Source organism: Liolophura sinensis, chromosome 1 (assembly GCF_032854445.1).
Source record: "Liolophura sinensis isolate JHLJ2023 chromosome 1, CUHK_Ljap_v2, whole genome shotgun sequence".
Classification (NCBI taxonomy): Eukaryota; Metazoa; Mollusca; class Polyplacophora; order Chitonida; family Chitonidae; genus Liolophura; species Liolophura sinensis.
Window position 1 is genome coordinate 54,599,390 of NC_088295.1, and position 24,309 is coordinate 54,623,698.

At 37.6% G+C, this 24,309-nt stretch overlaps 2 protein-coding genes across 2 annotated transcripts in view; one reads left to right on the top strand and one right to left on the bottom strand.

Moving 5' to 3' along the window:
* LOC135473656 (diacylglycerol lipase-alpha-like) overlaps positions 1-4,455 on the bottom strand; it is a 71,118-nt gene extending 66,663 nt beyond the window's left edge. The window contains exon 1 of the mRNA XM_064753524.1: positions 4,219-4,455. Within this exon, the coding sequence (XP_064609594.1) occupies positions 4,219-4,313 (95 nt within the window). The 5' untranslated portion in view covers positions 4,314-4,455. The remainder of the gene's footprint in view (positions 1-4,218) is intronic.
* Positions 4,456-4,668: 213 nt separating this feature from the next.
* Positions 4,669-19,772, top strand: LOC135463785 (exostosin-2-like). The gene is made up of 11 exons (XM_064741222.1): positions 4,669-4,747; positions 8,056-8,638; positions 9,083-9,289; positions 10,445-10,637; positions 11,283-11,422; positions 12,569-12,794; positions 14,102-14,285; positions 14,880-14,949; positions 15,450-15,546; positions 16,387-16,530; positions 16,803-19,772. The coding sequence occupies exons 2-11, from the start codon at positions 8,118-8,120 to the stop codon at positions 17,151-17,153; spliced, it is 2,133 nt and encodes a 710-aa protein (XP_064597292.1). The 5' UTR covers positions 4,669-4,747; positions 8,056-8,117; the 3' UTR covers positions 17,154-19,772.
* Positions 19,773-24,309: the final 4,537 nt, after the last annotated feature.

The window sequence follows — 24,309 nt, forward strand, 5'->3', positions numbered from 1 at the left end:
ATAATTTAGATTTAATTTTAAAATTAAGCGCAATGTGATTATCCGATAACATTGGTTTCTTGACTGCTAATACCATGCCAGTGGGCAAATACTAAATGGCATATTACTATGAACAGGTGATCCTAACATATACGTATACTTCAATCAAATTGGCAAGCATTCGGGAAATTGGCAAGACACAGTGAATTTCTGCTTATCATCTACTTCTGGCAACTTATCAACATGAGAGATACTACTCAACACAACAACTCCATTGCTACTGTCCAAAGTCGTTAGTGGATAACATCATATCACTAATCCCATAGTATTTGGTACAAACCCTGCCAAGTTCTCTTCCCTGACAGTTGCTTTATCCCAGCAGTGTTTACTGTTTCAGACTTCCACTATTAGGCAGGTTCATGCCATATTACCAAAAGGTAAACAGTGAACAGCCATACTGACATTACAGCTTGCATGCTATTAACGCAAATTCACATGTCAGAGGTAAGTTACAATGTATGATACTCTGTTTTGAACAGTAAATGGACCAAATGTACTAAGTTACTCACTTGTGCATACACCATATTATGTACCTGCGGCAAATGTACCCGAGGCACCTGATGTGGTAAGTGTGTTTATGGTGAGGAACTAAACAAACCCACTGCTAGTAAAGTACTGAGATGTCCTGGTGCGTGAGTAGTACAAGCAAACACGATCCCTTGTTCCAAAGAACATCAGCACATTTAACAACGCCAAACAATCATTGTAATTTGTATTTTGTTAATGTAACTACTGTATATGCTTGAAAAATTGCCTGAATGTTGCATTTTAATGTTAAGAAAGATCATAAAATATTACTTTTAGGCCTGAAATAACATTTTATAAATAATCTTTAGGGTATCATCCTACCTACCCAAAAACTTCATAACATCTTTTCAAAAGACCAACAGAACTCTGAGTATCAGGTAACATGAGTAACTACAAGTAAGGCGTGGACAATTTTTTAAGTCCTCTGCACACCTTATTTTCTGCACTCCCAGTTTCATTTATAAAATTATTGAAACCGTTTTGCATATAAACCCTGAATACATCCCATACACACATTTACGCATGTAGATGTATGCTGATTCGTACAGATATATGAACATATATCTGGCACAAACAGGTACACATTATGTTAACAACATTTTCCCCACAAATTCCATTTAAAAATGGCTCCCTCAGTATTACCTTCAGAGCTCAATATAAAGTTAGTTCAGTGATATTATGATGTAGTATTGGACAGACTGATAAACAGGTGATACACGCGAAAACTATTTTAACTGCTATAACTCACATTGATCTTTAAATGAATGTTACCGCAGATTTCACAATTTCCTCACTGGATACTAAAATTCCAAAGATTTTCAGGTTAAGACGGTTACAGAATATTATCTATGCTACTTATATACTCTTACACATTTGCTTCTACTCAGTGTAACCTCCATCTATTCATGAATGACTGTTTGTACAGATAACAGTCTTGTTTAGTCTAGTCGTTTAAGAATTTACACAACAGAGTGAGTAGTACCAGTCAGCTCTCAGGCACACCTCTAACTGTCTAACCTACAGGGGGCCATGAAAATTAATTACTACCCCTGGTACAAGTACCTGCATATATGTTAGACTAGAGCTACATGAAGAACTGCATTAGTAAGCATATACATGTATGTTTCCAACAGAGCCACAAGATAACTTACTTGTACCCTAAGCATGGTTAATATCATCAAACAGAGAGAGATAAATTATGAATACACATTGAAACATCGGGTACTGCTGTTAAACTACTAATTTTTTTATTTATTTTATTGGTGTTTCATACCCTAACTCAAGAATAACTATTAATTAAAGTTAACTAGAATCTGGCCACAGTGAATTAAATGTGCTGGAATTAATTTTATTTCCCCACAATTCCATATAACTTCATCATAACATGGTCACACACAAGGTTTCAATTAGGGCACTCTTCTCTGAGCCCCAAATATGGGCAAAAATCATGAAATTATTCAAGGCTAATTTTGACATTCACGGCAAATACATTGACTGAAAAATAAGCAATATTAAATCATAATGCTCAACATGAAATTAATAAAAATAAATGGATTTTATATATTTTTTATTGCTAACTTAGTCTAGTTTTACATTGGCTTCATTTGTGCACCTCCTCATCAAAATGTACCTTCATGTGAACCTTGATGGACAATAAAGAAATTTTAAATTGCAGGATTAATGTGTTAACATACAATACCAGTACAGTATATGTATGCTTAAGCTTTTACATTGTACTTAATAATGTACAGTATACCTACACCATAATACTGGTGTGAGAACGTAGTTCTGGCAGGAAACTGCTCAACACGGATTTCTTCCTAATATTAAATGATTACCTAAATACCTCTAGGCTAAAAAAAGATAGCCTTCTATAGCACAAAACAATTTCTTCAGCATGCATTGACAATGTGGGTGTGTATGAACATAGCTATCAATTTACCAGATACTCTGACTTTCAATGTTGAAGTGATAGAGTTTATTCATAAGGGATATGTCAGCCATGGTGACTGACAATTCATTTTTGACTTGTTCCTCTACACATGCCGCAGGGTTCGAAATTACCACTAACTTGTCAGACATCCGGCAAAAAAATGGCCTTGTGTGTCTTTATTTGCTGCACGGAGAAGTATTTGGCAACACAAATTTTACAGTTTGCACATACATGAAATTTTGCTACTTTTCATCAGTTTCCAAACTAGTGTTCAAGTGGATTCATAGCGGGGCCTTTCATTTGTCAAAATTATTTCAAATCATCGCTACACTGGAAAAATTGCATTCTATAAATTGTACCAGATTTCCTGTATGACACTTTAATTTTTAAGAAAAGAGATTACCCTGTTCCCATGGCTTTTCATTGAGCAAAGAGACGCAAGGCACATATCGCGACGTGAAGTTCATGGGGACAGGAGTGTGACTCTAGGAATATGGTAGTTGTTGGCAGCGAAACAAAAAATATTTATCGCTCAAAACAACCAGCATACTTAAATTAGGGTGTATACCCTACATTAGTTCTGACTATAGACTGACCCAAGTGATGATGCTAATCCAACAACAACGTGAGCTACGCAACCTTATTTCAAGGAAGACTGAAAACTTTCTACTGCACCACGTGTGAAAATTACAGTGATCGAAAATAACCCCGCTGGTCAGTTATTAAAACAGTTACATGTCAAAACTAAGTACACAGTGCAATTAATCATATGCAGTTCAGTGCAAAGAAATTTTGTCCATTGAGTTGCAAACATGTCCGATAACTTTTAGGGATCAGCAGGAAGATTGTCCTGCTGCGTTTACTTCTAATTTCTATCCCTGCATGGTATTATACTGTAACACAGATGTACCTGGGTGTTCTTAGTACTTGGTACCTTGACGGTACATTTCAAAACATCAAAATTTAAAATCAAAATGTAAAGTTCAAAAATTAAAAACAAAAGATTGAAAGAAAACAAAAAACCTAATTAGAAAAAAACATTCTCACAGCTGATTTGGAGTGAGCAGTGAATTGTCCACTGTTTAATGTAAACTGTTTATGCACATGTAGCTGCATAAATATGGCCAAAAGGCATGGTGGTCAAGTGTGTGCCAGAAAGAATAGCAGCTACATGTATGCATATGGTTCCTCTTACAGAATACATATGAAAGTTTAAAATAATTAAATTATTACAAAGGCTATGCAATGATAGACTTATATCCCTAAAATACATTTATTCTGCACAGTACAACCTATGGTTCCTAAAAATTCTTCACAAAAAAAAAAAAAAAAATGAACATAAATTAACAAAACAGTCCATAAAACACCTTCAAAAGTGTTCATTTTTTACACATGGAAAATATACATTGACTTTACTTCTCACACATTGCAATAAGAAAACCAAACGTGTCTAACGTTCGCTTTTACACTACTGTATGTCATTTCTGTGGGTGTCAGTGTGTGATAATGTGGATATCAAATTACAAAAAAACAGGATACCACACTAACGACGGGATCAGCAAATGTGATACAGTAGCCAGCAAATAGTAAAATGTACCTAAATATGGTCGCCCCCTGTTGAGCCTCACGCAAAAAATATCTGACAGCACCGGTTTTCGGTGGTAATGCCATGCAATGGTTACAGATCAAAAATGGAAAATGTTCAAAATTGTACTCACCACACAATGTGAAGGAATAATAGAAGAAAAGCGGCGACCACTAGGTCGTCTGATCCTACGGACCAGCGCCGTCCAAACACGACAATACCCGGCATAATTTAAGCCTTTTCCATTACTATCTCTTCACAGATCATCGGGATGCCGCTGGGGAGCCTGGGCTTGCTTGATCCGCAGCCTGCTCAATAAACGTGTAAACATTTTTTACACTTGGCATCCATCGCCCCCAAGAAGGAAGAAGGTATTATCCCATCATGTTTGTCTATCAATGAGATGCGGTTTTGCACTCGTCTAGGTCTCCGTAATTCGCCCAGCTGCCCGAGTGAAAACCTGTGCACATCTTGCTCGTTGCCATCACGTATTTTCGCGGCAGGAACTTAACACTTCACCGTTTAGCACACCACTGACGCACGATTGGCTGAAAATACTTGGCTGCGGAGCGTCTCTTCCGGAAATCGAAGTGCCCGACGACGAAAAGGGACAATCGAAGGAAGGGGATGGGCTGGCTGAAAATGAGCAGAGTTCTAAAGCGGTTCGTACATTGTCTTGACGACTTTAGCATTTTCTTGTTGACGTCTTATATGATCTTATCGGTCAAGTTAGAGTTCGAGTTAAGTGATATGACTGAGGATCAGAAGCGATGACAGTTGAGGCACACGGGTGTCAACAATGGCTCAATTTTCGTCAGATGTTTTTTTTTATTATTTTTTATTTTGTGCCAGTGGACGATCTTACCTTGGTTCGCCCATCTGTTAGATGGATTAGACATTTTGCGCCAGATGCAAAGACCAGGGTGTCCCTATTTTAAGTCAATGAGCTCCTTCTCAGATGTTCATTGTGAAAAGTTGCTTCTTCAGTAAAGTGACGTCACTAAATTTACCACTCGCCCCAGGTGGCTACTTCAACTTTTCTCTTTATCCTGGGCTCGTGAAGTATCGTAGCCACAGGGGCAACCAATGTTAAACCATACACTTATTCACGCCATGTCTGATAAGTCCTTTCTAAACAATTACTGCAGTCCAAATGCTGATGTTAACTTTAGTTCTTACCTCTCAGCTCACTCGCACATATAGTATATTTAGATCACACTAAGCATTAGTCCATCTAGAATTATGACATCCATCATAATATTGAGCCCATCGCCGCCTCTCAAACAAGTGGCCGTACATGTGCGAACTCCAACTCAGTGGGACCGACTTCAATGAAGTCCGTGCTGACGGCACCTAAATGTACCTGCACAAGAAATGCAAGTTCCTTTTTATGCCTTTTTGGATTGACTTGAGAAGGTTGAAGTTGTTCTTTAAGATGGCAATTGAAATATAATAGTTTTCTTGAGAATTTCAATACCAAAACTTTTTACCATGTGACACTTCAAAATGGCTGTCAACAGCAAGGCACTTGGTCAAGCCGAAGCTCTAGCAGCCAATGTGACCATCACGCAGCAAGTTAATTAGTTTCATAGGTGAGGAGAGTAAATTAAGAGGATAGTATTAGAGGTTTCTCCATAAAATTACATATAAATTAGCTCATGTGTCACAATATAAGGTTACTGCATGTAGGCCTAAAACAGGCAACACACATGGGTATAGGGCCAAACATGTAATCTAACCCCTACTTCAGATATGTGCACGAGTACCCCTACATGGAACTCCTGAGAATGTGGAAATTCTTTTTAGTACAGCCACAGTGAATGACCCATGATAAACTGTTTGCTTTCTATTAGGGAAATTTTCGCTGCTTTAGAGGGATGGTGAACCCAATTTACTTTAAAAAGTAATTGATCCTGTTTCCTTTCAACTGAAGAAAGTTGAACACAGAATTTAGTGAAAATAAATCTTGGAAGGCTGGAGGGATAATATATGAAAGGTTTTGTCTTCACAGCAACTACTGAAATGGTGGGCTTCCAAAATCAGTTTCAATTAACATTTTATTTATCCTGTAAGCTATTTGTAGGACTGACTGACTGTTGTTTTACGCCATACTTGTGATTATTTCACTCATATGACAGTGGGTCAGTATTGTCAGGTGGGTGGAGGTAACCCCCTTAAGATCCCAGGGTAAACCACCCATCATTGGCAAATCACTGACAACTTCTCCACTTGTCTTACAGCAGCCCCGTTTGCACAGTTCAGCTCGGCTGTTTAGGAAGTGTTAGTCAAAAACATCAAAATTGTGTAAGGTTTAACAGTGATCTGGGACTCAATAGTAAGCTGCACTAAAAGTCAGCGCACTGGCATATTTGACAAACTTTCACCTGAAAACACCTGTTTTCAGAGCCAATTAAAAGGCTAAAATATTGCATTTGGAGGTGAAACTGAAATTTTATATGGGGAAGTCATCCTGCCTTCAAAACACTGTTCTAGGATGCGAAATCCACCTCCCCACCAAACCCCATGAAATTAAGCACTAAAATGCCTGTGGTAGAATGAGAAAGTTCTTTGCTGTGGTGTTCCTGGAATTATGGTCAGATGTCATATCTATCGAATCAGGTACAGCAGCAAGCCTTGTGATTAAGGATCCCATTTGACTATGAGGATTACAAAGCTTATTAAAATACAGTATTTTAGGCCACTTAACTTAATTTATGTTAGATGTAAAACTACTCTTTTGATGTGATGAAAACATTTCTAGCAATGCAAGTTTTCCGGCAGACAGGGGCCACAGGCCCTCAGATGCCCGGCTCAATTGGCTGGGACGCTCTTCCCCCATGCCTTCACCAAATTTTAGCTAGGGGTCTGAACATTGATTGTGTCCACACGCCACTCTGCTATGTATATAGCCCAGATGTAAAGGGAGATATCCATTAAAGTTTCTAGTCTGAGCCTCACTCTGACCTTGTCTGAGCCTCACTCTGCAACTAATCTTGTTCCTGTTTGTAAACTACATCTGTACATGCGCATTTTTCTACTGTTTTCCAGGAACATCAGTTCGTACATGTCAACATTGTTTTCCTTTTTTCATTTATAAATTTATCTACTCAGAAAAGGTATGGTTAAAGCTTTTCAGATTATGCTGTTTTCTTGAAATGGCATATAAACATTGAGTCGTTGTGCTGTTACATTTATTCGTTAGCATCCTGATTTCTGGCCTGGTACTGCAAATTGATGCTCCCTCCCATGTTGTGGGAGACAAAAGCATGGTGTGAGCAGGTACAAAACTAATACTCATCTCCATGCTGGGGCTTAAACTTGATAAATTAAACAAGATCATTGATGCATGTATTTTTGTATTCTTGTTTTGTTTTAAACGATGGTATTGGTGCGTGATTTAGTGAACAATGGAGGCACTTGAAATAAGATAATGTAAGCATCTTGGAACATCAGTGCATCATAATGACAAGCAATCTGGCTGATGGAAATTGGCGCCTCATCTATAAATGGTGACTTTGCTCCTGAACTAAATTCAAGATGGTGGTACGGATATCCAGGGTGTGTGGAATGTTCATTGACTAATGAGAAGTTGCCAGATATCACAAAGAATCACAAAATATATCGTTTTGTTATCGTTTTGCTCAGTCAGTAAGAGTCCATGTGGATATGTCAAGTACATGGCAGGTGAACATTTCGCTTATGAGCTTTAGTTTCGCCTCCAAAGTTCAGCCTCTAGCCAGTTGAAGACTGCTGAGGGGATTACAAAGCTTGCTGTTTTCTGGATTGTTATACTAAGTTCTGCAACTGATTTCGTCAATCTTCCATGGTATACAACCTATTCCAGAAAGGAGTTTTTCAGGTTCTAGGTTCTTTAAAACACTCATATAACCATCTGTTATCATTGAAATACTTTAGAGGAACTAAATGATAAATTTGTTTAATTTCATATTTCGCTTTTCTTTGCCAACAGAGTTCCATAATGATGTAGACAGACCTTTGCAGAGGCATCATCCATGAGAGAACACTGCGAGAATGGCCAGATCCAAACTTTCCAGAGGACAAGGAGGAAATGTGTACCTCTATAGGAAATTTGTCCTTTTCATTTTTGCTGCCCTGTCCTTTGGGCTGGTTACAATGTTCTTGTTTCTGTTTTGGACTCCGTCCAGAGGAGAAGGTCACCCGCACAAGTTCTCTCTGATGGAAGCAGACAACAGCCCAGAGGTGAAAATCCCCAAGGATGCCCCACAAGACAGTGCGCGTGACAGAAACTGTACTTACCACCTGTGCTTAGAGGTGTATCATTGTGGTTATCATGATGACACAAAGATCAGTGTGTACATTTACCCGTTTAGGCGTTATGTGGATCACCAGGATGTGTCCATTACGCTGCCGATTTCCAAAGAGTTTCAGGAAGTCTTGCAGACAATTGCAGACAGTCCTTATTACACGGATGATCCTGAGACGGCCTGTTTGTATGTCCCTTCATTAGACCTGTTTAACCAGAACAACGTGCGAGTAGAGGAGATTGGTCAAGTGCTGAAAACACTGCCATGGTAAGTTCAGCTTAGAGTTTGATGGGTTGGAGGAATGTCACATCAGACATTTAGGTGTAAAGTTACCTTAAACCATCAGATAAAGCAAGCAGCTAGCAAGTCGATTAACATGGGCCTCCTATATTTTAACATCAGTCATTTAATCTGGCTAATTTACGCTTGTTTTTAAAAATTAATTATATAACAAAAAAATCTGGCAAGCAAAATCCTTGTAATGCAGAAATGCCCACATGTATGACAACTTTAATTTACATATTTACATTTAATTTACATATGTATGATATGTGATGATGAGAATAATAAAACTTTATTCAGTCAGGAATGAGGTACAAGCACAGACACAAACGAAACCTAGGCTGATCTTGCCCAAGGCTCTCAGAGGAAAGGAAAAGAAAATATAATTGACCAATCCAACACCATTGATCCCTCACATTTTGGTTGTAGGTGGAACAATGGGACCAATCACCTTCTGTTTAACATGTTACCTGGCAGTGTACCTGATTATCATTCAGTGTTGGATGTCAACACGAATCGTGCTCTTATGGCAGGAGGTGGCTTCTCCACGTGGACCTACAGACGGACGTACGATGTTTCCATTCCAGTTTTCAACCCTTACATGGCTGAGATTCAGCTTCCTGAAAAGTCAGACCTGTAAGTGATTGGATAAAGTATGATACGGATGAAATATTAAGTACAATTTCAACAAAATGTTTTCTGATTGGTCATTGACATCTTCCTGTTGGGATTTTTATTCTCATTTAGACAATAGAAATACTGGGTTGGACACCTTGTATAACTTGAAGTAAGGGTAAGTGGGGATGTAAAAATATGTAATTTAATCTCCGAATGAGTGCCGAATTGCTATTCACTTTCTTCTTGTGTGGCTAGCAAAGGTTCTTGGTCAAAGGTTTATAAATTTACACGTGTATAGATAGTATAAAATAAGAATATGCATATTTATATATAAGTATGCACATGTACATATTAAAGTGATTTAAAGTAGTAGGTGGACATTTGCATGTGAAATTAGCGTGAATACTGTACATGTACATGTATGTAATGTATACAGATTTGAATTTTCTCTTAAATTTGAACTTTTGTGCTTTTAGACAATATGGTACCATAGAGATTTGTATACAGTACAAATCAGTTTCAGCTTTTTAAAACTGAATGTGTTCAAGGACTTTCAGCCCCTGATATTTATTGACAATTTGACATAAAGGCAAGAAATTTGTCTGTTGTGATAAAAATATCCAGATTACCTTTAGGCCTCACCTGTTAAAAGTTTTAAAAATCTTTTTTAATTGTCTGAAGAGGGTTTAGAAATAAAAAAAAACAGAAAAATGTGGACTGTCCCAGCAGTTTTTACTGTATAGGATGTATTGTTGTGATCAAATTAAATTAGGTTTGTAAGTGTCTTCAGTGGCTGAAAGGGTTAGCATGCCAGTGCGGGGCAGTGGCTCAGGAGCCTCTCACCAGTGCGGTCTTCATGAGTTCAAGTCCAGCTCATGCTGGCTTCTTCTCCGGCTGTACGTGGGAAGGTCTTGCAGCAACCAGCAGATAGTTGTGCATTTCCCCTAGGTTCTGCCTGGTTTCTGTCATTGTCACATAAGTGAAATATTCTTAAAATGGTGTTGTCTTAATTCCTCGAAACACTGAAAGGCTAATTTAGTGTCATACATGTAGTAACATGTAAATGTTGTTTGTTGAAATGGTAAATGCCCTTGTGAAAATGATGTTCCACTTATTTGAAAACTTAGATGTTTTTAGCTATGTATGTGCATGTGGCCATTCTCTGTGTGACAGGGCCGATCGCAAGTGGCACTTGGTGTCGGCACAGATTGGGCTTCATCTGGAGTACAGACAGGAACTAGCATTTGTGGCCAGGGCAGACTCTCGTGTCTTACTGCTGGACAAATGTCAAACCAAAGATGTCAGTAAAAACATGTACCAGAGGTGCAGTGGGGAGACTGTGGTCAAGTATCCTAACATTTTACAGGTAGAGTTTTGTGGAATGGATTGTTTGTCAATGTACGAGTGGTACGTGCATTATTATCACTGAGTCTGAAACATTCTCCAGCTGGAGGCATGAGCGGGTTCAGTCCAGGCCTGATATACAGACTTTGTAGATTCCTCTGTTCTCTGTTTGTAAGGCCTTACCTGCATAGATTTACCCAGAATTTGAAATCAGGCTGTCCCATTTCCCATTTTCTCTTATTTTCCCTATCTCTTCCATGTTAATTGGGTTAGAATAGGGCGTCTCAAAGACGCTGGGACACCCCTTGGCTAAACCTAAGCAATTGCAGGCACTTTTTGTGCAGTCTTTTGTGCAGGTTTTTTGGCAGTCTTCAGTGCGTGTCTTCCCCAATACTAGTTTATAATATCAGTACATCACACATCAGTAACTGGCCAGATCAATGGTTTACGAACTAGAAAAAGTCAGTGTTATGTCCTGAAATCTATCAGTATTGTTCATAAAGCCCACTGGACATTCATATATTTGACTGGATTTACTTGTGGGTGAAGTTAAAGAGAATATTTGAGAAGAAAAATAATGGTATTACTGATCTGTGTGGTGATGATGTTACCTGTTTTCAGCCTTTTTTCTGTCCTTTTTGAAAACTGTATTTGTTTTGATATATAGGATGCGACATTCTGCTTGGTGATTCGGGGCTCCAGGCTGGGCCAGACTGCTCTCAGTGACGCCATGATGGCTGGCTGCATACCTGTCATCGTGGCGGATGGGTATATCATGCCTTTCTCAGAAGTCCTTGATTGGAACCGGTAATATGTGATAGTCACACATATACAATCTTCACACATCTTACTTCCGCTTGATCATGCAATTCTCACATAATTGCAAAGTTTGAAGAAAATTAATGAGAGTGGTGAATGGCCTAAAATTTCCACAATGACTAACTTACACATTTTGCCTGATGCTGAGAGTTGTATTGATCCTAGAATGGCACTTTTAGGTTTGTGTGGAAGATAAGACTACATTGTACTGGGAAAATATAGGTTGTGATCCTCAATAGTAATATTTTATAACATTTATTTGCCTCTAAAAATATCATTTTTCTCCTGTGACTGAAGTTTTAGGTGATTTATTGTCCTGTCTGGAGACATATGACATTCTAGGGAAGGATATAAATTTGTTTGCATTGAGATAGGTCTCCCACAAGGAAACACCTTCATGACTTGAACAGAAAAATTGTTAAACCGCAAGCAAACATCATTTCATTGAACATTGTTGTGTGTGTGTGAAAACACCACTCCATGTCATGGCTTGATTCATCAGTACAGGGTGTTTTTACTGCAGTGAACTCTCAGTATCGAACAGTTGAAATTATTGTGGTACAATACTTTCGATCCATAATGCTGTACACTAATTCCTCAACCTTTTTGCATATGAAAGAACATCTTTCAGAGTACTCTATGCGCATTTTCAATTCTATTTCGGTGACCAAATATATAGCTTGGATTGGTCAGTTTCAGGGCATCACAAAAAGTATTATTGCCTTCAAAATCTGCTTGAATAAACACCTTGCAAACTCCCAAAAAGGTTGAAGAATTACAGTAGTCGATTATCTAAAAGGTATTTTTATTCAACATTTCTAGTATTTTGTAAGAATCACTGTGACTAGTAGGCCCTTTGCCATTCATGTTAGTTTAAGTCAAGCAATAACTGCTTTATCGGCTGCAACTTTGTCATTCAGGTACCTGGCACAGGTGGGTAGTTTATTTTGGCACTTCAGTTTCCTCCACCCATAAACCTGACGGCCACCATCAGTCATTCTAATGTTAGATTTACCACAAAGTTTATCTTCTCAGTCCAGCAGATAGAGTTGTTCGTAGCAGAGATGCTCAGACATGCTGTCAAGCAGTTGCTACGTGTCCAAAGTCTTCAGTGTTAACATTCCTACTTTGCAGAGCTGCAGTATTTGTTAGAGAGGATGACCTGGCTGATGTGGGTGAGATCCTGCGGTCCTATCCCCCGGAGAGAGTCTGTGAGATGAGGCGGGTCCTGAAGTTATACTGGGAGCGTTATTTCAGCTCCATCAAGCTCATCACCCTCACAACTCTACAGATCATTAATGATCGTGTGTTCCCATACGCTAGTCGCACCTATGAGCAATGGAATGATCCACCAAACCCGGTATGGAGCAATCTGGATACTTTAGAAAAATTTTGTTTTAAATTTCAAGTATAGAAATACATCCTAGATGCATCAGGCTAAATTTATTCACGTTTTCGTTTTCACTCAACAGTTGGCTTTGTCGGTACCTTCACTAATTGTCAACATTAAGAGGATTTTATTGTTTGATTATTTATTTATTTGCTGTATGTGGGAACATCTGTCAGAAACCTGCGGATTGTCGTGAGTTTTCCCTGGGCTCTGCCCGGTTTGCTCGCACTGTAATGCTGGCCGCCGTCATGTAAGTGAAATATTCTTACAGATGGAGAAAACATAAAAATGACATAAAGTTCAGATGAAAGAGTGCATAAAGTTATTCCTAAATGTAGTCTTCAATATTTATTCTCATTTTTTCTTAAGGAGAAAAACACACTCGAAAATAATTTTTGTAGGGTGGGTATTTGGGACCACCTTTTGGTATTTATAGTCTTTGTTTAATAACTTCATAAATGAGGATGTAACACAGGTTTAATAGATATTTTCGCACTATAATTTGTGCTTTTCAGCTAAAAAATGTATTAAACCTCAATTTGGATCATATATTTTTAATATGTTCATAAAAATTACCATAATTTAGGTTAAATACATATGTTTCGACATAAACAACAAATTGACATTCAAATAAATTTAGTAGATAAGCATCACGTCCTTATTTGGGATATTATTATGCAACAACGATAAATACCAAAAGTTAGTCCCAAATACCCACCATTCTCTTGAAAAAAAAAATCCAAAAAGATATTAAAGGTCATATTTGCAAATAAGTTTTGACACTGTTTCATCTGATTTTGGCATCATTTTTATGTTTTCTTCTTCTTTAAGTACGGGGTAAAACTCCAATCAAATAAATAAATTTTTATTGTATGTATTTGATTGGTGGAACATCAGCAGGTTGCTGGCAGACTTTCCCGCGTACAGATCTTATGTGAGGCAAGCTCAGCATGTTATTGTTATCAGTTTCATTTTTGAGGTTTGACATTATTTCATTATTTTGTTTTTGTCTTGCACCAGATGATAAAGCCATTAAGGAACGGTGATAATTTCACATCATGATTTGAGGGTGTCCTATATGTCCTTTATTCTCGTCGTCAAATGACTGAAAAATTGTTGAGTATGACGTTAAACCCCAAGCACTCACTCACTCACTCTTAGATTATTCTGGGACAATTTATCTCAAAATATTTACTCTAAAGAAGTAAGATAATTCATCTGCCCATCATCGAGCTCTCACTGTAACTTTTTGATAAGGCATATGTTTATGTGGTCAGGACATGGTGTCCAACCCGCTCTTCCTGCCGTCCATCCCGCCCAAGTCAATGGGTTTTACGGCTGTCATCCTGACCTATGATCGTGTGGAGAGTCTATTCCGGGTCATCCATCAGGTCTCTAAAGCGGCCAGCCTTGCCAAAGTTGTGGTTGTCTGGAACAATCAGAATAAGAGCCCTCCACCAGGTATGTACAGCTGGAGAATATTTACAAGTTATTCCAACTTTGGCACATCCTGCATTCATATTGCTGTAGTCATGGGAATCCTCACAAGACTGCTGTATACTAGTACCAAGCTCTCTAGTGTATTGTTTACTTTGTTTGGCGTTTTGCGAAAAAATTACCTGTTGCTCCAGTATTGGGTTCAGACTGACTTATTTCAGATGGAGGTCACTCTCAGCAGACTGCTCTCAAGTAGTGTAGTCAGTCTTTTTGCTTTGCTGTAGCCTATATCTGTATGATGTTGCAGATAGATCATTTATATTTATTTATAAAAGACGGCTTTTGCGTACTATGGAAGTGTCCACTACCTAATTTCAAGATTTCTGTTATATTTGTGGAAGTTTGGAGGTGCATTTGGCTGACTTATTTGGACATAATTAATATTATCACATCTGAATATTTCCAAGAATAATCCTAACCAAAACGGGACAAAATGATTGGAAATATAGAAACGGGACAAAATGATTGGAAATATAGAAACGGGACAAAATGATTGGAAATATAAACCTTGATGCATGATAGCTGGGATTGTGAGTAGATGTATTTTATCTATTGTAGCTTCTGCCTGGCCGAAAATTGGAAAGCCATTAAAAGTGGTACAAACAAAACAGAACAAACTGAGCAACAGGTGGGTAGAATTTTATACTGATCATTATTTATTATTTAACAACCACGTGCAGCCTGAAATTAATGTTCCTGCAGAAGCAGTTGACTGTAGTTCACAGCATCAGTTTGACATAACTGTTAAGTCATCATCTTAAAGATTTCACCACGTAACTCCACTTGACCTGTTCTATAATGCACATCAAAAGGAACACTCTGTTAATGTACTAAAACTACTACGAAATCTGCTTCAGTGTTGATGAATTTTATGTAGAAAGTGTGTCTTTGGGTACCAGAGCATCAATAATTTGGCATATAAATTAGTACTGCACTGGTGTTCATTTCAGTTTGCCTAAGACACCTGTTGTTCATATGATAGTTTATCTGAGAGACTTGATATATGACAAATACACGTACAGTTTTAGAGTTCAAGGGATTCAACTCCAGTGTCTGATGCAATGGTGTTAATAAAGTTTACCTGAAGTGATTATCTCCCTTGAAAAGTTATCGCCTCTTCTGTTATAGGTTTTACCCATATGATGAAATAGAGACTGAGTGTATTTTAGCTTTGGATGATGACATTGTCATGTTGACAGCAGATGAGTTGGAATTTGCGTATGAGGTATGATCAAGAAGATTTAAAATGTGACACTAGCTCAATGTTAAAACGGGGCCTCGTTGGTTAGCACATCAGCATGGCACATTGACCCAGGAGTCACTCGCCAATGCGGTTACTGTGAGTTTATGTCCACCTCATTTTTGTTTCCTGCCCAGCTGTATGTGGGGAAGTCTGCCAGCAACCTGCACATTGTGGTGGGTTTCCCTGGGGCTCTGCAGAATTTTCTCCCACCATAATGCTGGTCGCCATTGTATAAGTGAAATTCTCTTGAGTATGACGTAAAACATGAATCAAGTAAATTAATAAATATACTGAACAACCAGCGCAAGGCCCCATACCACTCATCATTTAAACTATGGTAATGGTAAATTAACTGTACTACTATCTTCATGTTGACAAACTTGTAAGCAGAAGTTAAAGTGTACTTTTGTGTACGAGAGTCAGATTTAAATCTTGACACCTTTTTTGTCCTAAAGTCCAGCAATGGAACTTCAGTCCAGACTACATTAATAACTAGTAGCCAAAATTATAATAACCAGAAGTTCGCGTGTGCAAAATGCACTTTCAGAAGCACATATAGACTATATATTTATATAGACATATAAAATGATACTTTTGATGCCAATACTTAAGTTTTTTGGCTAAGAAATTAATCAGACTTTACAAAAACTCTTGAGTGGCCCTACATAGAGTTGGATGAATCATTCAGAATCAAGCAGAATAAAAAGTAAAGTCCAGGTGAAACACAGTATCAAGTATAAACCAAAATTGTAACCAGAAGTCAAGGCTTTATTCATAGTATGTTACGAAAAGTGAAAGATCTGTACTAGTGTGTCCTTGTAGGTATGGAGAGAGTTTCCAGACAGACTGGTGGGCTTCCCATCTCGCCTTCATGTGTGGGACAATGGAACAGAGAGCTACAAGTATGAGTCAGAGTGGACCAACACAATATCAATGGTTCTAACTGGGGCTGCATTTTATCACAAGGTAAGCGGATCCATAACACAGAAAGCATGTATTGACCAATTTGAAATTTCAATTCTGTCAGATCATACTTAAAGTTGGTGTTTCAGAACAATAAAGCATTAACACAAGATTACTTAAATCCTAGGCTACTTGTGCTGATAAAATTAAAGTTTGCACTGCTTGGCAAATAGTTATGTAGACAAACTACATTCACAAAACACAGTCCACTAAATATTGAAGTATCTTGCACTAAATGTTTGAAGTATTATAACACGCCATGTTTCTCTTTTCAGTATTTCAGTTACCTGTACACCACTGCTATGCCAGGTAATATCAAATTGTGGGTGGATGATCACATGAACTGTGAAGACATTGCCATGAATTTTCTCATTGCAAATATCACAGGAAAGGCTCCTATTAAAGTCACACCCAGGAAGAAGTTCAAATGCCCGGAGTGTGTTAATAACGAAATGTTATCAGCTGATCTCACGCATATGGTTGAAAGATCTGAATGTATCAACACGTTCTCTGATATTTATGGCATGATGCCACTGAAGACAGTGGAGTTCCGTGCGGACCCAGTCCTGTACAAAGATGATCTCCCACGCATGGCCAAACATTTTCCTGATATTGGTAGTTTGTGAGCCTTGAACTATTTTACAGCTGAGCAAGTGGGTTCAAATATGAAGGCAATACTAAAACAGTTGAGCGTTTTGCTATGTGGTATGATAGAAAAAGTGGTACAACAGGCTGTTAGCTGGAACAAACATTTTTTTGGCCAAAATTAGGGCATTTTCCCTAATGGTGAACAATGGACTGTTCCAGCATGTTAAACTTTTCCACTGATTTTGATATGGTATTTATATGTACGTGCATATTTTATTGAAGACATCATAGAAGCATTTCCTTCAAATCAGAGTGACCACAAGCCATTATCTTGTTACTTATTCAGGCATGGTTGTCTGTTATTACATGTTTGCTATATTGTTGTGCCAAAGGCTGAAAGTGAGTTTCTGACATGGTCCATGTTTAGGAATGTGTATATGTGTAATGTTGAAGCCTTATATCTTCAGATGTAGAAATGGAAGAATTTATGAAAATTTGCTCCTAGCATTTTATTACAAAGTTTTTTCCTGGACTTGAAAACATTTCTGTGAAAGCAAACATGGTCAGAATCACAATTTTACTGGATTCCCAACTGAGTACACTAAATAGCCTGATCCAAACAACTGCCATGAAAAATGAGAATGCCTCGCATACTAATTGATGTATTTACCTCAGGCACATTCTCGTCAGAAATTAGTTGATATCTCGACGACTGACCAGGCTCACCCCAGTAAAGAGTATCGCTTATTCTGGACACTCCATTTTCTTCCAACCATAAACCTGACTGACATCATCAGAATGTGGAATATTCTTGGGCGTGGCGACCTTTCAGTGCTTTTATTATATAACTCACATAGGTACTACTTGTATTTGGTAAGGTACAATAGTTGTCCCTCTTTTGACCTGTGTTCTACCTGTATTTGGTAAGGTATAATAGTTGTCCCTCTTTTGACCTGTGTTCTACTTGTATTTGGTAAGGTATAATAGTTGTCCCTCTTTTGACCTGTGTTCTACTTGTATTTGGTAAGGTACAATAGTTGTCCCTCTTTTGACCTGTGTTCTACCTGTATTTGGTAAGGTACAATAGTTGTCCCTCTTTTGACCTGTGTTCTACTTGTATTTAGTAAGGTACAATAGTTGTCCCTCTTTTGACCTTCTTTGATACAAGTGCGAACATACAAAATAAACCAGAAGATTAAATAGCATGCTCATGTGAGCATAGTGTTGGAATATGATTTTTAAAAAAAAAAGGCAGGCATAACTAGCTAAAGAGAGACCATAAACATCGTATTTCGGGACGGGAAGCACCATTGGAAATTACACGGTTTTATCATGTCAAGATTTCAAAGTAATCCAGCATTCAACTTTTCACATGCATAGGCTTCTTAAGTAAAAGTTTTTCTTTTTTTTAATCAATGTGATATGGCTGTGATAAATGTGGCAAAATTTCTTGTTTGTCTGTGATCCAAATGACTAAGAAATGATGTGCTCGTTTGGTGAATGAAATCCTTTTGAAGTCCTGGTTGCTTTGGCCTACCTGTAAGCTGTTGGCCTGCATGATTCTCCGATACATGTATCATATAGACACAGATAAACTAAGTCATGTGATTATGCACGTTGAGGACTGAGATGTTTTCATTTATCAACCCCATAGTTTTGAATTTGAAAAAAAAAAATAAAAAACATTCTGGTAATTACCAGGTTAGTTAAGAGTGCTAAGCCTTCAAAAATTTACATATGCTACACACACAAACTTTATCCTGATGATTTCTATTGCGAATGTATGTGTTAGATTGGTTCTGTAGTTATACAGTGCTGATGCTTTATGTTTTGTTTTGCTTCTCATTTCATGTCAAAAATTCAGTTTTTATCTTTTTTCTTGTCATGTTGTTCTTTTCTATGCTATCAATTACAAAATTGGTAATATTCAATGTTTATGAATATTACATGTACATGTGTTTTTTTTTTTTTTCCCTTTTACTTCATCAGCAACTTTAAAGTTGTAATCTTTTGTTATATACATATGATACTATCATTGCCTTTTGTAAATAAATGTAAGTCCTCATTGCAATCGGATACGTTTTCCCATCCTTTAGCAATTTGGGCCCAAGCCAGCTTGAAAGAAATAACATTGAAATGGTACAGAAAAAAAGGGACACAGTTATAGTTTTTGTTTCCTTCTTTTCATGATCTGGCAGACATTTTTAATAACTAGTTCCATCAAAAACTGGTGAGAATTGACTTTATCATGTTACCTGATATGAAGGTGCAATTCAAAAATTCACCCAAACTGGTGTTATTCAAAAGTGGATAGGAGTAATGGGTGTAGCCGTGCTGTATAAGATTTCCTGCTGTGGCAATTGTCAAAACTGCAGACATGCTGGTTAACTGTAAACTTCAGACTGTGACTGTAGAACTAGCATTAATGACAGCAAGTCATCAAATACACCAAATATTATAGGCTATACAGCTTGGACCTGAATTACTTGAGGTAGGAATTGTTACCATATGCACACTGCCTTGTTACTTTGTTTTTTACTGTTCTCAAAGTATGAATGCTTTGATCACTCACACGCTAACATTGGTCTGATTGGAAGTCGGTTTATACTTGAACTCTATACTTTAACAAAAGTCAATAAAATATTGATAAAATGCAATTGGAATTTGATGTTCATTTGGTGTTTTCCTTGATGAAAAAACTGGGAAGAGGTGTACTTCAAATCTGGCTGGTAACCGGCCATTTCAAGTAGAGGTTATTAGATTCCAAAAAGCCATTTGTGACTTTAAGTCAAAGATTTAAAGTTTTTCACAATTCTTGTTTGAGGTATAAACCTGCTGGAACACATTTGTCGTTAAGATAACGTTCATGAGTTTGTCATAATTTTAATTTCTAGGTCCCAAAGATAATCTCTAAAGTTTCAAATATTTCATAGTTTCACTTTAGTCAGAATTGGCTTTGTGAAATAGGCTCCTAAATTTATATCCATTTTCGGCAGTCAATGGACCAAATTATAGTTTGATGATGAAAATAATCGCATGCACCAGTTGTTAAAGTTTAAATTAAAGCTTTTGTTCAACAAAATACGACCACGCTGTCTGCCTTTTTCTGGTGTGAAATAACACCCCCCCCCCCCAAAACTGATCTGGAGTCGAATATATAAGATCTTATATATTATTATTGGTGCAAAAACTTACCTTTTTCCTGTAGGATATCCTACCTTCAAGGAAAACCTGAAAACACCTTTCCACAGTCAAGGGAACTCACAGAATCGGGCAAAATGAGTAACCAAGTCATGCACAAACATGTAGGTAAAATGTAGTATGTAATACAACCTGTGAATGTTCATCATGAAACAACCTAGTGTTGGAGACGATTTTACAGAAGCTTGGCCTGGGACAAAGTCCAAGGGCCAACAATGAGTTACCATGCAGTTAACTTTGGAAAAGCTTTCGCCAACTTTGATCTTTTCAGAAAGTCCCCAGAATATAACTATTTATGCAGAAATATGTAAATTGAAATGTTCCAAGAATTTTTGGTTATTATTGTCAGTCTCAGATTATACAAGTCTAGCTGAGAAGTGATAACCATACGATGAGCGTCAAGCAAGAAACTGCCAAATGTTACAAATTTTGAAATCTTAGATACGAGTTGACTCAGAGCTGAATCAGTGTTTCTAGATTGCATGTGAATGAATGTGTGATTATGGCTTAACACCACATCTCCAATTTTTAAGCCATATTATGGCGAGAAAAACCTTGGATGCGATCTAAAACACTACTAAAATATGGAATGGTCAGCTTAAGCTAACTTTTCTCCCACACAAATGTATTGTCATCAGGCCTACATCACTGGAAATAAGAATTCAAAATCTGACCTGTTTGTCATCTGGTTCCCAGGGCATGATTAAGGTGCGCGGCACATTTGTGCAGGTTCATTCATGGCCATGGACATATGACTAGAAGAGCTGCGCCATGAGACATTGTACATAAATATATAATATGTACAATGTTCTTACTGGAAATTAACTGCTACAAAATGCAGTGTGAAGAAAAGTTGACAAGCTGACATCATTATAGTCACAAATGTTTTCTGATCAATTTTATTTATTTATTTAATTGATTGGTGTTTTACGCGTACTCAGAAATATTTCACTTATAGGACGGTGGCCAGCATTATAGTGGGTGGAAACCGGGCAGAGCCCGGGGTAAACCCATGGCCTTCTGCAGGATGCAAGCAGACCTTCCCACGTACGGCCGGAGAGGAAGCCAGCATGAGCTGGGCTTGAACTCAAAGCGACCCCATTGGTGAGAGACTCCTGGGTCATTACGCTGGGCTAGCGCACTAATGATCAATTTTAAAAATGAAATGTACAGAACTCGAAAGTATGTATGCCTACACACCTCAAACACTTTATATGTGTATATATGTATGGTACATTCATGGAGTGTAGTTACACAATAGTACAATTAAAAAAAGGTTTCAAAAAAAGTGTACAAGAGGTTTTATTTTTAACTATTTAACGTTATTATTTACTTCTTTTTTTGTTTTTTTTTGTTTTTACAGGTTTGTCTTTCAGGTATTAAGATTTAATGCACTGGTACTTCTCAATGTATGCATTCATTCATTTTTATGTGCATTTTCTTTTGATTTATTTATTTGATTGGTGTGTTACGCCGTATTCAAGAATGTTTCACTTATATGATGGTGGCCAGCATTATGGTGGGAGGAAACAGGGCAGAACTGGGGGAAACCTACGACCATCCGCAGGTTACTGACATACCTTCCCACGAACGACTGGAGAGGAAGCCAGCATGAGCTGGACTCACAGTGACCGCATTGGTGAGAAGGCTCCAGGGTCATTACGCTGCGCTAGCGCACTAACCAACTGAGCCACGGAGGGGCCCCATTTTCTTTTGCATAATATGGCCTGCGTACAGTTGTTCTTAAATCAGTTTACCATATGCATACCTTTTGAAACCGGTATACAATTGCTAAATATATAGGAGGAATACAATATTATACCTGCGGAAGTTTCACAATGAAATAGAGATGACCTTTTAAAAACATTGCATGCATCATGTAACACATCAGCTGGTATCTGAACACATCTACCTCTCCAAATAATGTCTGTAAAATGAAAAAAAGGACTTGTACTTTATTTATATTATCCGAATTTCCTTCATTGATAAAAAAATCGTATTTCACTATTTCATAGTTAATAGATATCCCTTTTGTTATTACTTTTTACATGGTATTACTTTTTACCATGATGTCGAAAAGGAAACATTCTGTTTGATCACGTTAGAATCTGAGCTCAGTGGTATGAGATCACAATATATGTATAGTTTTAAAACTTTTACACACATTCTTTTGCCACGCATCATGTAGATCAACTGCCTTGGCCTAATCTTGCCATTGTTTGGTGTAAAATTCGTCTCTGCACCATGAGATAGTCTTTCTACATTTTATATATTTTATAGGGTCTGTTATTTTTTGTGTTCTCCCAGCCAACTGACTACAACGTGTGTGGTACTTTGGTGACAAACAGCCGTTTGCACAGAGTACAGTTAACTGAAGACCTCTTGTCTTCCACGAATTGAGTGTTTTAAACTTTTGAAGGGAAAAAATTTACTTTCCACAACATTCACAGTGATAGGATTTCAGCAGGATTGTAACGTGGCTATTTTACTGGTTAGCCAATCACACTGCCGGATTCCGTACCTACACGTTTCGCCTACTTTGTTGAAAATTTATAAAACATCGTACGTATCTGCGCTAAAGTCAAAATTTAATACATGTAAATACTAATCTGGTAAGGCAGTAAATGCCTACCATAAACTGTTGAACAAAAGGTGCCAAACCATTCGGTGAAGTTGGATGCCACTTATGCATTAGGTATAGTCCTTGATCTATGCTGAGCAAAACGGTTTTGTCGCGAGTGAGAACTGCAGTTCCCAAGTGCAGATGACCCGTTGACAGAATCAATCAACAAAGAATCGCTGTAGTAGAATTTTGGCACTGTATTAACGTTAGTGTGGATGAAGCCTTTGTAGATATAAAATGAAGTATCAAGAGTGCAGAAGCACTAAGATCCAAGGGGAAATGCCTGGATGGGATCAGCAGGTGTAGAATCTCTCTAATGGAAGTTTTGGCACTGTTTTAACGTTAGTGTGGGTAGCACCATCGTAGATACTAGGTAAAGCATCAAGAATTGAACAGCTTCTGAGGTAATAGTTACGCCATATGTGTTCAGATGAACAGGAAACTTTACAACATTTACAACATTTACATGTACGTCCTTGCAGGCCTACACAGCGGAAATAAAACTGTTGTCATTTATTTTTGAAGTGAACATTCTGTCTGGACCTTAGCTGGATCCTGATCATATTTATTTCAACACTGGAATTCATGGTTTCTCTTCAATCTTGAATCTGGAAGCTCACCATACTATTAAGAGAAAACCTGTTCCAAGTATGTTCTTCAAAAGCTATGCACCATTTGTGCTACTGAAATGAGTGTGTGAATTTAAGCTTTTCCACCATAAATATTACTCTCTACATGTATACAATATTAATTTACATAAGGACAATTTGAAACCCTTAGGACAGAGGGTGAAAATTAAACAGGTTTAAGCTCCATAATATAATGGTTTTACATTTCATTTAACAACAGGTATCTGTTGATGCATACTGAATCCTGTTCAGGTGCGTATTTCGTGAATCCTACAAAAACAGCTGGGTGGACTAAAGGGAGACAATCCAAAGCAAATGCAACTAATGTGAAATTATGTCACCTGGATACTACTATGTACATATACTTCCCATATCTCTTCACCTTGATGAGGTAGGATATATTTGATCAGTTTGTCCTTTTATGGATGAACTGAGATGAAATTTTGAGCCAAAGTTGGCATGTAGCTAAGGGCCAATCTATTGCATTTTGATGGTGATCGGAATTTAGATGAGGAGCTAGGAATTTTTTAAACCATAAAGATCAGAAATACATGAATTATCCCTTTGTGTGTAGTGTGGCAAGTTGTCCACGTAGTTGTGTGCAAAGGTGTTTGCTCTTGGAATGCCTTCTAGTTTCAGATGTTTGCTTTCGAGTCCTAGTGATGATATTACATTTGGTAAGTTGATTATTCCAGCTGTTTCACACATCCCTATAGCAGATTACGATACCTTATCTATCCA